This window comes from Physeter macrocephalus, chromosome 11, assembly GCF_002837175.3.
Source record: "Physeter macrocephalus isolate SW-GA chromosome 11, ASM283717v5, whole genome shotgun sequence".
NCBI lineage: Eukaryota > Metazoa > Chordata > Mammalia > Artiodactyla > Physeteridae > Physeter > Physeter macrocephalus.
Window position 1 is genome coordinate 179,821,192 of NC_041224.1, and position 11,938 is coordinate 179,833,129.

The 11,938-nt window shown below is 61.5% G+C and overlaps 1 protein-coding gene across 3 annotated transcripts; it reads right to left on the bottom strand.

Annotated features, from left to right (window-relative positions):
* Nucleotides 1-678: 678 nt before the first annotated feature.
* ANKRD9 (ankyrin repeat domain 9) lies at nt 679-3,596 on the bottom strand. 3 transcript variants are annotated; one of them, XM_028496414.2, is made up of 3 exons: nt 3,390-3,596; nt 2,367-2,419; nt 679-1,773 (listed from the first exon to the last, which is right to left on the bottom strand). In XM_028496414.2, exon 3 carries the CDS (start codon nt 1,724-1,726, stop codon nt 776-778), a length of 951 nt encoding a protein of 316 aa, XP_028352215.1. In that variant the 5' UTR covers nt 1,727-1,773; nt 2,367-2,419; nt 3,390-3,596; the 3' UTR covers nt 679-775. The 3 variants fall into 3 exon arrangements, with proteins under 3 accessions (XP_028352215.1, XP_023986923.1, XP_028352216.1); XM_024131155.2 differs by having other exon boundaries at nt 2,345-2,419; nt 3,390-3,594; XM_028496415.2 differs by lacking the exon at nt 2,367-2,419.
* Between the last annotated feature and the right edge of the window lie 8,342 nt (nt 3,597-11,938).

Sequence of the window (11,938 nt, forward strand, 5' to 3'; positions counted from 1 at the left end):
AACCAGCTCTACTGGCTGGGGCGGGAGGGCCCGCCCACGGGGTGACACAGCCCGCCCCGCCCCGCCCCCCCCCCCCCCCCACCGTCAGGAGCCCCAGGACTAGGTACCTGCTAGTCGCCAGAGAGAGCCGAAGGGGCGACCGCGACAAGTCCAGGCCTGGGCTTCTTTGGGGAGGGGGCGGTCCCAGTGACAGCCAAGGAGGAGGCAGGCGGCCAGTACGGGACGGGGGCAAACAGGAGGCACAGCCTGGGTCCTGCCCTCCACAGCTCGGGACCTGAGGCCCGGCCCCACCGGGGAGTGATCAAGGCCCCACCGGCTGACGGGGCAGAGAACCTCCACCCAGCGCCCACGGGCGGTTCCCTCGGCCTCCAGGCCTTTGCACACGCCCTCCCCCTGCCTGGACACGTCAGTCCACCCCCCTGCACCTGCCCAGCTCAGCTGTCTCTCCCTCTGGGACACCTTCCCAGAGGCTCTAAATCAAGATGGGAGGCCGCTCCTCGGGGTCTGGGTAGTGAGCTGAGGGCAGCGCCCGGCTCTCAGGCGTCGCCTGACCCCGCAGCCCAGCTCCACGCAGGGAGGTGGGGAGCTGAGCGCGGCCGGATCCAGAAGACCTGCAGCTCCGGGTCCGCCTGCCTGTCCTGGCCCAGCCCCCAAAGCACGCTACAGACGAAGCAGAGATTCTGCTGTCCAGAGAACAATGTATGTAAAGTGCCAGGTACAACGCTCTGAAAAATAGTATTCTCCCAAAATCCAGCACCCGAGGTGCCCCCGCGGTCTAGCCCTTGCCCGTGAGGTCCAGCGGCTGCAGGAAGGGCGGCAGCGGCAGCTCGTCCAGGGCCTCGGGGAAGCGGCCGGGCGAGATGGTGGTGACCAGCACCTGCATGGCGCGCGCGAAGAGCGAGGGTGGCGCCAGGCCCGCCAGCCACTGGAACTTGTCCTCGCCCAGCAGCCGCTGCCAGCGCGGCCGGTCGCCCAGCAGCTCGCGGCGGGCCGGGCCGGCGGCGTCCGCGGGCGTGTACAGCGCCAGTAAGTCGAGCAGCAGCAAGCGGCGCTGACGCGGCTCCCCAGGCGCAGGCGCCCCGACGGCGACGGCGGGGGCGGCCCCGGCATCACGGCCCAGCTGACGCAGCAGCAGCTCGAGCGGCGTGAGGCCGCCGCCGTCGCGCAGGCTGGGCGAGGCGCCGTGGCCGAGCAGCAGGAAGAGGCACTCGGGGCGCGCCAGCTCGCAGGCCACGTGCAGCGACGTGCCGCCGCCCTCCACGCGGCTACAGCCTCGCCGGTCGAGCAGGCGCGCGCGCTCCTCGGCCGGGAAGTCGCGCACGGTGCGCAGGATGCGGCGCAGGATGCCCACGCGGTTGTAGCGCACGGCCAGCGCCACGTGCGGCCCAGGCGCCGCGCAGCAGCGGAAGCCGGCGCTGGGCGGCGCGAGCGCGCGCCGCGGGAACGTGGCCAACAGGTAGTGTGCGTACGCCTGGTGGTCGTGAACGAGTGCGTAGAGCAGCGCCTCTGACGGTGAGTAGGCGGCGGCGCGCCCGCGCTCGTCCCAGTGGAAGGCCTCGCTGGCGCGCATGTCCTCCAGCAGCCACACGGGCAGCAGGTCGCGCACGGCCTGGTAGAATGCGAACGACGACTTGCGGCACTGCTTCTGCGCCCGCGAGCGCGCCGCGCCCGCGCCCTCGGGCCCACCGTCCGCGCCGCCCCCGGGCCGCCGCGCGTCCCACGGCATGCTGGCGGCGCCTCCCGGTCTCACGGCATGGGCCTGGGGTCGACCACCTGCGAGCAGAGGGAAGCGCAGTGAGGGGTGAGGATCCGGGCGGAGGGGGGGTCTCCCGTCCAATCCTCACACAGCCCCACCTGTCCGGGCCTCCCTCGTACCGGCCCCCAGCCTCCGACCGGCCCTCCCAGTCACTCCTCACAGGCTCCCTTCTCTCCGAGGCCCTGAACCACCTCCCACATCCTCTATCTAGCTGCGCCTGATCGCCCTCCCCAAAACTGTCCTGTTCTCCGGTACCTCTGCTAAAGATGCCCTTCCCTGTCCCTGCCCTCGCAGCCCCACCTACCGTCAAGGCCACACAGAAATCCCACACCCCGTCCAGCCCAGGGACCCAGTGGAAGAGTTCCTGCTCCCACCTGTGGTAGCTGCATGCAACTCCAATCAAGGGAAAAGCCAGGTAGGGGACTAGGAAAGCTGCATCCCACATCTCAGGCTGAGCCAAATCTTTTCTGTAGCCCAAGCTCCCTATCCCCAACCCCATCTAACCTTGACCCTGTCGTCTGACCCCCGATTGCGGTCGGGGTCCCTACCCCAGGCCAGGCAGGGTCAGAGCTCTAGACTCAGACCTACCTGGCTAGCGCACCGCGATTACCTAGTTCTGCGTAGGTGGGTGTATTACTGTTCCCTGAGCCTCAGCTTCCTCATCTGTAAGAAAGAGGGAAGGCGGTCTGTGAGCCACAGCAGGAAGTGGGGGCCTCTAGCCTTCCACCCAAACATGGTGTTTACTGGATGTCACCGCCCCTAGCTCCTGGGAGGAGGCCAGAGGATGAAATCAACCTAGAAACTGGCGTGTACACTCTACACAGTCTGTAAATCCTCTCCAGGTCGGCTAGCTCCCTGAGTCTTCCCAGCGACTAGAAGAAGCAGGTACTGTCATCCCATTTTCCAGTAAAGGACAAACTTGTCCAAGGTCAGTCGGCAAGTCATGGTAGAGACAGGCCTGGAACCCAGATCTCCTAACTCCGATTTCGGGCTCATTCCAGAAGTGGGGGGACCCCCAACCCACAGGGAACCCAGCTTGAGCCCTAACCTTGCCCTCTGAGCCTCCTGCGCCAGCCTGAGCCCTGACCTCCAACCCCTGGCCCTGGCCCAAGCTCCCCACTGCGTTTTCTCAAGGGTAAGCCCTTGGTCACAAGGGACCTGGGTCAGCGGATAAGCTGCGTCCACACACACTGGGTAACTAAGTTACAGAGACGGGCACAGGGGTTGGGGGCTGGAGCCACAGCAACCTTTTGGGGACACCGTGACTGGAGCAACCCCCCACGCCTGGGTCTCCGCGCCCCGGGTGTACCCTGTGTGGACCCTGGGAGCGGGGCAGGTTACGTAAAGTTGAGCCGCCCCACGTCACTGGGCAGCGAGTCACGGTCGCGGCTCAGTGAATGGGGGGTTGGGCCACCGAGGCCAAGGCCGCGCGCCCAGGGCCGCCCGCCAACTCCTCCCCGTCCCCTACCGGCGGCACGGGCGGACCCCGGGTGGCCGCGGGTCGCGGGTCGAGGCCAGAGTGTCTGCGGGCCGGTGGCCGGCGCAGCGAGGGCTGCACCTGCGTGCGCGTGTGTTCGGGGGGATGAGGGGGGCGGCGGCTACACGCCGAGCCGGCCGAGGAAGGGGGACTCACCTTGGGGGTCGGAGGGACCGCTGGCCTGGCGTCCCCGCCCCCGCTGCGGGCCGGAAAGCTTGCTGTCCCCCCGCGGGTCGGCGCGCAGGCGAAGCTCCCAGGACAGACGGACGGGAGGGTGCCGCCGCCGCCCGCGCCCGCCGCAGCCGCGCTCTGAGCCGCCACGGCCAGATCGCTGGGCGGCGGTGCCGGCGCCGGCGGCGGGCGGGCGGGCGGCGGGCGGCGCAGTGCGGCCCCGGCCGGGCAGGACCGCGGGGCCGCCCGCCGCCGCCATTGGCCCGCGCTGCCGGCCCCCGCCGCCGCCCATTGGCCGCCGCGCTGCACCATTGTTACGTCACCGGTCGGCGGGCGGGGCGCCCAGGGGGACCCGCGGAAAAGTTGGGAGAAACTTGAGGGCGCCCGGGGGGCGGGGCCGGGATGGGGAGTGAGCGAGGCGGGGCTCCCGGAAACCCTAGTGGCCGGCGAGGAAAGGCTCCGGGCTTCGAGCTCCCGGCGGTGGGAGATCCGCGCCGAGAAGGGCCCCTGGGCCCCGCTTGTTGTGCCCCGGCTCAGTGAGAGACTGCGCGCGCACTTAGGCGCTCCGGCTCCGCCGAGCGTGACTTTCTTCGGCGCCCCACGAGTCGTATTCCACGTCCCCTTTACGCTGACCCTCTGTGACCTTGGGGATGACCTCCTCCGGGACTGTTTTCCGGGACTGTACGTGGAGGGGTCAGGGCGTAGGAACTGTGACCCCTAAGGGCCCTGGCCGCTTTCTGCCCGGGAGGGTCGGGGCGTATCGAGCCCCTGCTCCAAGCTGACTTTCCCAGGGAACGGATGGATGAACGGATGCAGACAGCCATTTATGAGGGCCTAGTGTGTACCAATCTCTGTGCTAAACATACTTCATTTCAATTCATTTTCGCAACCGGTAGCAGTGGGAATTATGACCCCTAATTCACCGGCCAAGAAATCGGGGCTCACTGGGAGGTGACCGCCAAGGGAGGAGCAGCCAAAAGGGAAGCTGGGCGCTTCCCCTTCTTTCCTTCAGACATTTGTGGTGGATGGGGCCCTGACCACCCCGGCCTTTCCCCAAGGGGGCCAAAGTGTGGAGCACACACATGCCGGAGACCCACCAGATACCCCCACCCAAAATGCCCCCAACGTCGGTGCAACATGGCCCTGCAGGCCCTACCATACCTCTCAGGGGGTCCACGATCACCACCAGGTTTACAGAAAACGATCATGGGCCAGGGGTGGGGGGTACAGGGAACACTGGGCTGGGAGTCCAGGCTCTACCTCTGCCCCGCCTCACCTGTCCTCTCGCTGCTTTAGTCCTCAGTCTCCCTACAATTTCTCCCAGCTGTCCTGTTCCAGACCTCTGATGGGTGGGGCAAAGTGAATGGAAATCCTGGGGTTGCACGGTTGACAATGGCCTTCTGGAGCTCCCAGACCCTGGGAGACAACTCAGGGAGGTGGTGTCCCAGGTGAACTACCTGTGGCTCAAGACGCTAGCTGCCCTGCTCCCATGTCCGCATTCTATTCTTCAAGGGCTGGAGGTGAGACCTCACACCGTCTCCATGGCTTCCGGTGGAATGAGGGTGACAGGGCATGGCTGTAGGTGCCTGGGGTGCAGCTGGCCTCGGGGCAGGTCTCTCTCCACCCCTCGAACCCTCCTCACCTCCCCCTTTGACGTGCCCTCCTCACTCTCCGCTGGGTTTCCCAAAGGCCTCGCTCAAGATCAAGTCTGACCCTGAAACTGGAGGGAAGGGGGCAGGGCACAACCTTTAAAAGAATGACACAGCCCGAGGACACGACACAAACTGATTAGGACCAAAGAGGTCCAAGATGGTGAATGAGTCAACTTCCACTAAACCTTAAGCCTCAGTATACACTCCTTGTAATATATTAGCATACGCTAAATGACACACCCACAGGTGCCGTGACAGTTCCAAGGCCAACCATAAAGGTCTAAAAGTGGGCGGTGGCCCAATTTCTGGAAATCCCCACCCCTTCCCTAAAATAGCTGGAATACTCCTCTCACTCATTAGCCTGTGAAACTACCCACCCCTATAAGAACTGACAACCCTGTACCCTGGGGCCACTCTCTCCTTCTGAGATGGCCCACACTCTGCCTGTGGAGTGTGTTTCTGTCTAAATAAATCCACTTCTTTCCTATCACTTTGTCTCTCACTGAATTCTTTCTGCGATGAGACATCAAGAACCCGAGCTTCGTTAAGTCCTGAGACCAGGTGTGTGATCTCAGTTAAAAGACCATGGGTTCGAGTCCCAGTCTGGGTTTGGCTGGGTTCAAGTCCCAGTCTAAGTTGCACGGTTTCAACCCCATTTCTCCACTACTTAGAAAGCTTCCCATGGACATGGACTTAGCCAGAAAGACCAAGTGGGGCAGAGGAAAGGCATTCCTGGCCCAGACACAGCTGGAGCAGAGGTCTGGAAGTGGCAGGGCGAGGCTCCAGAGGTCAGTTGGGAGGGGCCGGGAAGCACAGGGCCTTGAATGGCTAGACAAGGAGCTTGGGTTTGTCCAAGGACCTGGAGGTTTGGAAGTTAGCGGATTATTATTTCAGGCATACAAAATGATAATATAACTTTGAAATGCCTGGGAGCCCATGAGCCGGTTTAAGAACCAACGTGAGGAAATCTGAAGGCCTGCGTGCCTGTCCTGCCGCCCAGTCCCGGCGCCGGCGCTTTCCCACGGTGGCAGCTGACGCTGTAACCCTCTCCGTCACCCTGTCAGCGCTCCCTCTCAGCAGCTTGCCTTTTTCTCCCACGGTCACTTGTAGACTCACCCCCTGGGGTACGCGCCCCTCTGAGTCACACGTCATCTCTGTTGAGTCTTCTGCTGGTGAAAGCTGTCCCCTGTGCCCAGCATGTGTGTGGTCCCCCAGTGCTGCTGTGAACACCCTGCCCGCGCCTCCATGGGGCTGTGGCAGAGTCTGGGGCGGCGATGGGGGGAAGTGCTCCCCCTAAGGAAGCAGCGTCCTGTGTCGGGTTGCTGCCCTCTGAGGCTGCGAACGCTGGTGGGGGGCGGGGGTGGGGGGGGTGGGGCGGGGTGGGGCTGGGAGAGGAGCCTGGGCTTCATCACGGGCGTCAGGCGGGCACCAGCCTCAGCCCACGCTGTGGGCTCCCTGAAATTCCGACTCGGGACCCTGGTGGCCTCAGAGCTGGCTCAGCAGCTGGGGGCAGGAGTGAGGGGTGTAGACGTTAAGACGTCATCACTTCCTGCCTATTTCAAATATTTTGTGAAGCCCTATGACCCAGCCCTTCCCTTTCTCGCCGGGCTTCCAGCCCCCCTGGATATTCCTGTTTCCTGCACCCCAGAGGCAGTCCTTGACCCAGGCCCTCTCCTCTGGGGCTGGTTCCCGAAAGGACTGTTCAATTCCATTTTCGGCCTCAGGCCCCCAGGTCCTGGGCAGCCGGGCTGACACCAGGCCACACTGTCCCACCCAGCAGAGGAGGGCCCTGCTGCGGGCTCAGGGCCCCGGAGCTGTGACGGGCCGTCCGACTGCCCATGGCCTGCGAGGCTGTGACCCATGAAGGCCCAAACCCAGCGCCGGGGCCGTGGGGGGCTTACTGAAGTAGGTTCTCCAAGTGTGACCCCAACCCGGAGCCTCAGAGCCTCAGGCCCACCCCATCCCAGCAGACACATTTCCAAGTGGTCGGTTTGGTTGGGAGCCGGGTGGTGACCCCCACCTTCCAAACTCCAGGAAGAGCCCAGCCTGGGGGACGGTGGTGGGGGGAGGGGGCCCTAGTGTCGGAGAGACCAGGGTGCCGCGGGGAAGGGTCCCGTGCAATAGTGTAGACAAACTGTGAGGTGTCAGCCTGGCTTTGTGGATGGTCAAACGCCCAACACGCTTTCAGGCTGATGCCTCCCATGGCGGCACGTGGTCCAGGGCCAGGCAGGTGGCCTGGCTGGAGGAGTCCAAACTCTTCCTAATTCTTCCAGCATTTTCGCTCCCCCCGCCGTTTTACCTTTTCCAATCTTTGGCCAATCCCATGGGGTGACTAGGGTAGGAAGAAATATTCCCATTTTCCAGAGGAGAAAAGTAAGGCTCAGAAAAGTGAGGTGACTTGTCCGTGGTCACACAGCTGGCCTGCTACCATCAGGTGAGGGAGGGGACAGTCCCCAGGGGAACACTTCCTGTCCCCGGTGGTCTGGCCTTCCTGGGGCAGGCCAGGACACTGGGGTCAGGGGCCCAAAAGACGCCCTGTGGACAGCTGGATGAAGACCCGAGTGCCGGGTGGGGCTGGGGCCCAGGAGCAGGGCACCCCTCCCAGGTGAGGCCCGGAAGACTCCCCACCTCCTTGGTCTGGCATCAGCCTGGGCACCTCCCACTGTAACCTGAGCCTGCTCCTCTTTGGCACTGCGTCTGAGCCTCTGGCCACCCCTCTACACACACCCCGCCCCGTGTCTCACTGTGGCTCTCTCTGGGTGGGGGGGGGTTGTTGGCCCCACTTTACAGACGGGAAAGTTGATGCAGGAGAGCTGGACCTGCCTGAGGAAGAGTGAGGACCCGTGAGCCAGGGGAGACCCCAGCCCCACGGCTCCCACCCGGACACGGGCCCCTCGTGATCTCAGGACAGAAACGAGACTCGCCCAGCGAGGGCCAGGCTGGGCCGGCTGGTTGCTGGGGGACCACCTCCGGCCGAGGAGGACGGGAACTTCTCCCAAGAGTCAACAGAAACCGTGGCCAAGCTGTGGGGCCTCTGGGGGCCTCTGATTCCCGCTGTGAGGTTCGGAGGTTCTCTGAGTGCCTGGGTGCGGAAACACCTGCTCGCCCCTGGGATGAAGGCGGCAGCGGGCACAGCTCAGCATGAGGGAGAACATCCAGGGTCAGGGCGCTTCCTGAGTGGAGCCAACAGCCTCCCCTCGACAAGCTGCCTGGCCAGGGTTGAAGAAGGAAGTGGGCACAGGGGCGGATGAAGGGCCCGAGGCTGAAGGGAGGGTGCCCATTGCTGGGACCGGGTGGGAAGGGGGCTCTGGCACCCAGGTGGCTAGTGGTGCAGCCCCCGGCCGGGCCGGGAGACCTGGGAAGGAAGTGGGTGGATTCAGTCTGCTGTGACAGGCGTTGAGCCAAGGGGTCCGCTCCAAGCCCTGAGGTCGCTGACCACAGGGGCCTCTCAGGCTGACTTGGCAGTGGTACAGCGACCAGAGAGGGCGGGGGGTGGGGGGGGTGGGGGGGGGTGGGCGGAGGAGGGGCAGAGGACTCAAGTCCCAGAGAGACTAAGGGGGCCGGGGGTGGGGGGACTGCCCGGCTCAGGCCTGGCTCACCAGCACAGCCTTCTAAGTATGGCTTTGACCTTTGACCCTGTCATGCTCCCCTCTCTCCTGGGAGAGCTTGTCCCGCCCCCCACAGGCAGGCGGCGTCTGTGTGCGGCCAGGTCGGAGGGGTAGTGGGCGAGGCTGGCTGCCTCGGGTTTTCTCAGGCTCCCTCTCGCCAAGGGGAGCAAACCCCAGGAGGAGAGGGTGGAAGGCCCAGTAGCCGACTGGCCTGGGAAGGGGTGGCAGGGCGAGCGGCATGGAGGCACTGGGACAAGCAGCGAAACCTGCGTGGACTCTGACCAACTGGGGTGGGTGTGAGAGGGAGAGAACAGTCTAGAATGCCGCCTGGGTCGGGGAGGAGCAGGGGGTGGGGCGTCCCTGAAGATGCCTGTCAGCCACATTGGGGTGTCCATGGTAACGGGAGGGGGAGGGAGAAGCCCCGCTGGTGGCATACAGCTGGGGGTCACAGGAGAGAGAAGGTACTGAAAGCATGACACCCGGAGTGAAGGCTCGGGGACTCCCCCAGCGGTCCAGTGGCTAAGACTCCACGCTCCCAATGCAGGGGGCCCAGGTTTGATCCTTGGTCAGGGAACTAAGATCCCACATGCCACAACTAAGACCCAGGGCAGCCAAATAAATAAATTAATTAAATAAAACATTAGAAAAAAAACCCAAAAACGGAGTGAAGGCTCGGAGGCCAGGCTGGAACATCTAGCATGTAGGGATGGGGAGAGGCCCTTGGAAGTCAAAAGGGCCCAGGTGTCTGGAGGAGGAGGGAGTGGCCGCCTGGGACAAGTGCCCCCAGCGGGTCAGGAGGATTTGGCTACATGGAGGTCATGGTGCCCTTTGCAGAAGGTCATGGGACTGCAGGAGAAGCCTATGTGGAGAGGGGCGTTGGGGGAGGGACTGGGAAAGATGTGTAGGGAAGAAAGGGGGGCTGGAGGTAAGTGGGTTAAAGAATAAAAGAGCAGGGCTTCCCTGGTGGCGCAGTGGTTGAGAATCTGCCTGCTAATGCAGGGGACAAGGGATCGAGCCCTGGTCTGGGAGGATCCCACATGCTGGGGAGCAACTAGGCCCGTGAGCCACAACTACTGAGCCTGCGCGTTTGGAGCCTGTGCTCCACAACAAGAGAGGCCACGATAGTGAGAGGCCCGCGCACCGCGATGAAGAGTGGCCCCGCTTGCCACAACTAGAGAAAGCCCTTGAAACGAAGCCCAGAAACGAAGGCCCAACACAGCAAAAATAAATAAATTAATTAATAAACTCCTACCCCCAACGTCTTCTTTAACCGCGATGAAGAGTGGCCCCGCTTGCCACAACTAGAGAAAGCCCTTGAAACGAAGCCCAGAAACGAAGGCCCAACACAGCAAAAATAAATAAATTAATTAATAAACTCCTACCCCCAACATCTTCTTAAAAAAAAAAAAAAAAAAAGAATAAAAGAGCAGAGAGACACCCCTGGTGGTCCAGTGGATAAGACTCCGGGCTCCCCAGTTTAGAGGGCCCGGGTTCGATCCCTGGTCAGGAAACTAGATTCCGCACGCTGCAACTAAGGCCTTGTGCAACCTCAGTAAATAAATATTTTAAATAATTAAAAAAAAAAACTGGAGCCACGTGTGTGTGTGTGCATGCAGGCACGTGTGCATCTGTGCACATGCCTGGCATGCTGTGCATGCGTGTGTGTACACACGTGTGCTCATGTGTGTGGCACCCTGATGCGCCCAAGCACTGACACAGGAAGGACCTATGGAGCCATGACCTGGAGGCCAGCAGGGACTGGGCTGCCACGGGCATGGGCAGTTTTTCCTGAGGGGCAGAGGGTTGGGCATGGATGCCAATGAGAGCACAGGTAAAGGTGAGTCAGAGAAGTCTACTCAGATGGCTTCTATCTTCAAGGTCGTTCGCTGAGAGTGACAAGGGGTGGAGGGCGGCTCTTGAGGAGAGGGGTTCATTGACCACAGGGAGATGCTCCCTGACCTGAGCCCCAGCTGCCTCCAGCAAGCCCAGCAGAGCCTGTCATCAGAGCAGGGGGGATCTGGCAGGTGGCCCAGGACTGGGAGCACAGCTTGGGGTTTGTGCTGCAGGTAGAGAGGAGGGAGGGCAGCTTCCTGGGGGAGGAAGCTGGTGACAGACAAGCTGGGTTCTAATCACTACTCACCAGCTGTGGGACTTGGGCTGCGTAACTGCACCTGTCTGAGTGCCAGTCTCTATCTGTGACATGAGTCAGGTGGATTTTCGGATCTCAAAAGGAAGTTGTTCCAGGGGACAGGATTGGCCAAGGCCAGAATGGGAAGTGGCCAGGACCAGGGGAGGGGGGAGGGGTATCCCTCACCCACCCTCACCTCTCCTGGGTCCTGCACTACCACTACCTGGCTGGACTGGGCCAAAGCCCACCTGGCCTCCACGGGTCTGCATTCAGAATGTATAAGGAGCTCCTGCAACCTGTTAGAAAGATTAACCCAGGAAAATGGGCAAGGGGTATGAATAGGCAATTCACAGGTTGGCCAATAATCCCATGAAGACGTTCAGCTCTGTAAGAAATGGGCAAACGTACAAGCTCTTGTTTTGCCTATTGGCAGAAACTGAGGATACCGAAAACAGCCTGTACTGACAAGGTCAGGAATCAAGCCCTCACTCTCATGCAGAGGAGGGGAGGGCACCTTGGAAGGCGCCACCAGCAGGGAAAATGCTTGTGGTCTTGGGTCCACCAATTTCTTTTGTAGGTATCTTATCACAGATAAATACTGGCCCAAGTGCCGAATTCCATGTACGATGCTCACTGCTATGGTTTTGTTCACTTGTTTAATTCTTTACAGTTTTATGAAAGAATTCAACCTTAATTTTACAGGCAGACCTCAGAGGTATTGCAGGTTCTGTTCCAGACCACCACAATAAAGCGAATATTGTAATAAAGTGAGTCACACAAATTTTGCGGTTTCCCCGGGCATATAAAAGTATATTCATTCTATACTGTAGTCTATTTTTTTTTAACATCTTTATTGGAGTATAACTGTTTTACAATGGTGTGTTAGTTTCTGCGTTACAACAAAGTGAATCAGTTATACATATACATATGTCCCCATATCTCTTCCCTCTTGCGTCTCCCTCCCTCCCACCCTCCCTATCCCACCCCTCTAGGTGGTCACAGAGCACCGAGCTGATCTCCCTGTGCTATGCGGCTGCTTCCCACTAGCTATCTATTTTACATTTGGTAGTGTATATATGTCCATGCCACTCTCTCACTTCATCACAGCTTACCCTTCCTCCTCCCCATATCCTCAAGTCCACGCTC

Bases quoted from the DNA above. Each gene is read 5' to 3' on its own strand.
- ANKRD9 (XM_028496415.2), bottom strand. From the start codon at position 1,726: ATGCCGTGGGACGCGCGGCGGCCCGGGGGCGGCGCGGACGGTGGGCCC.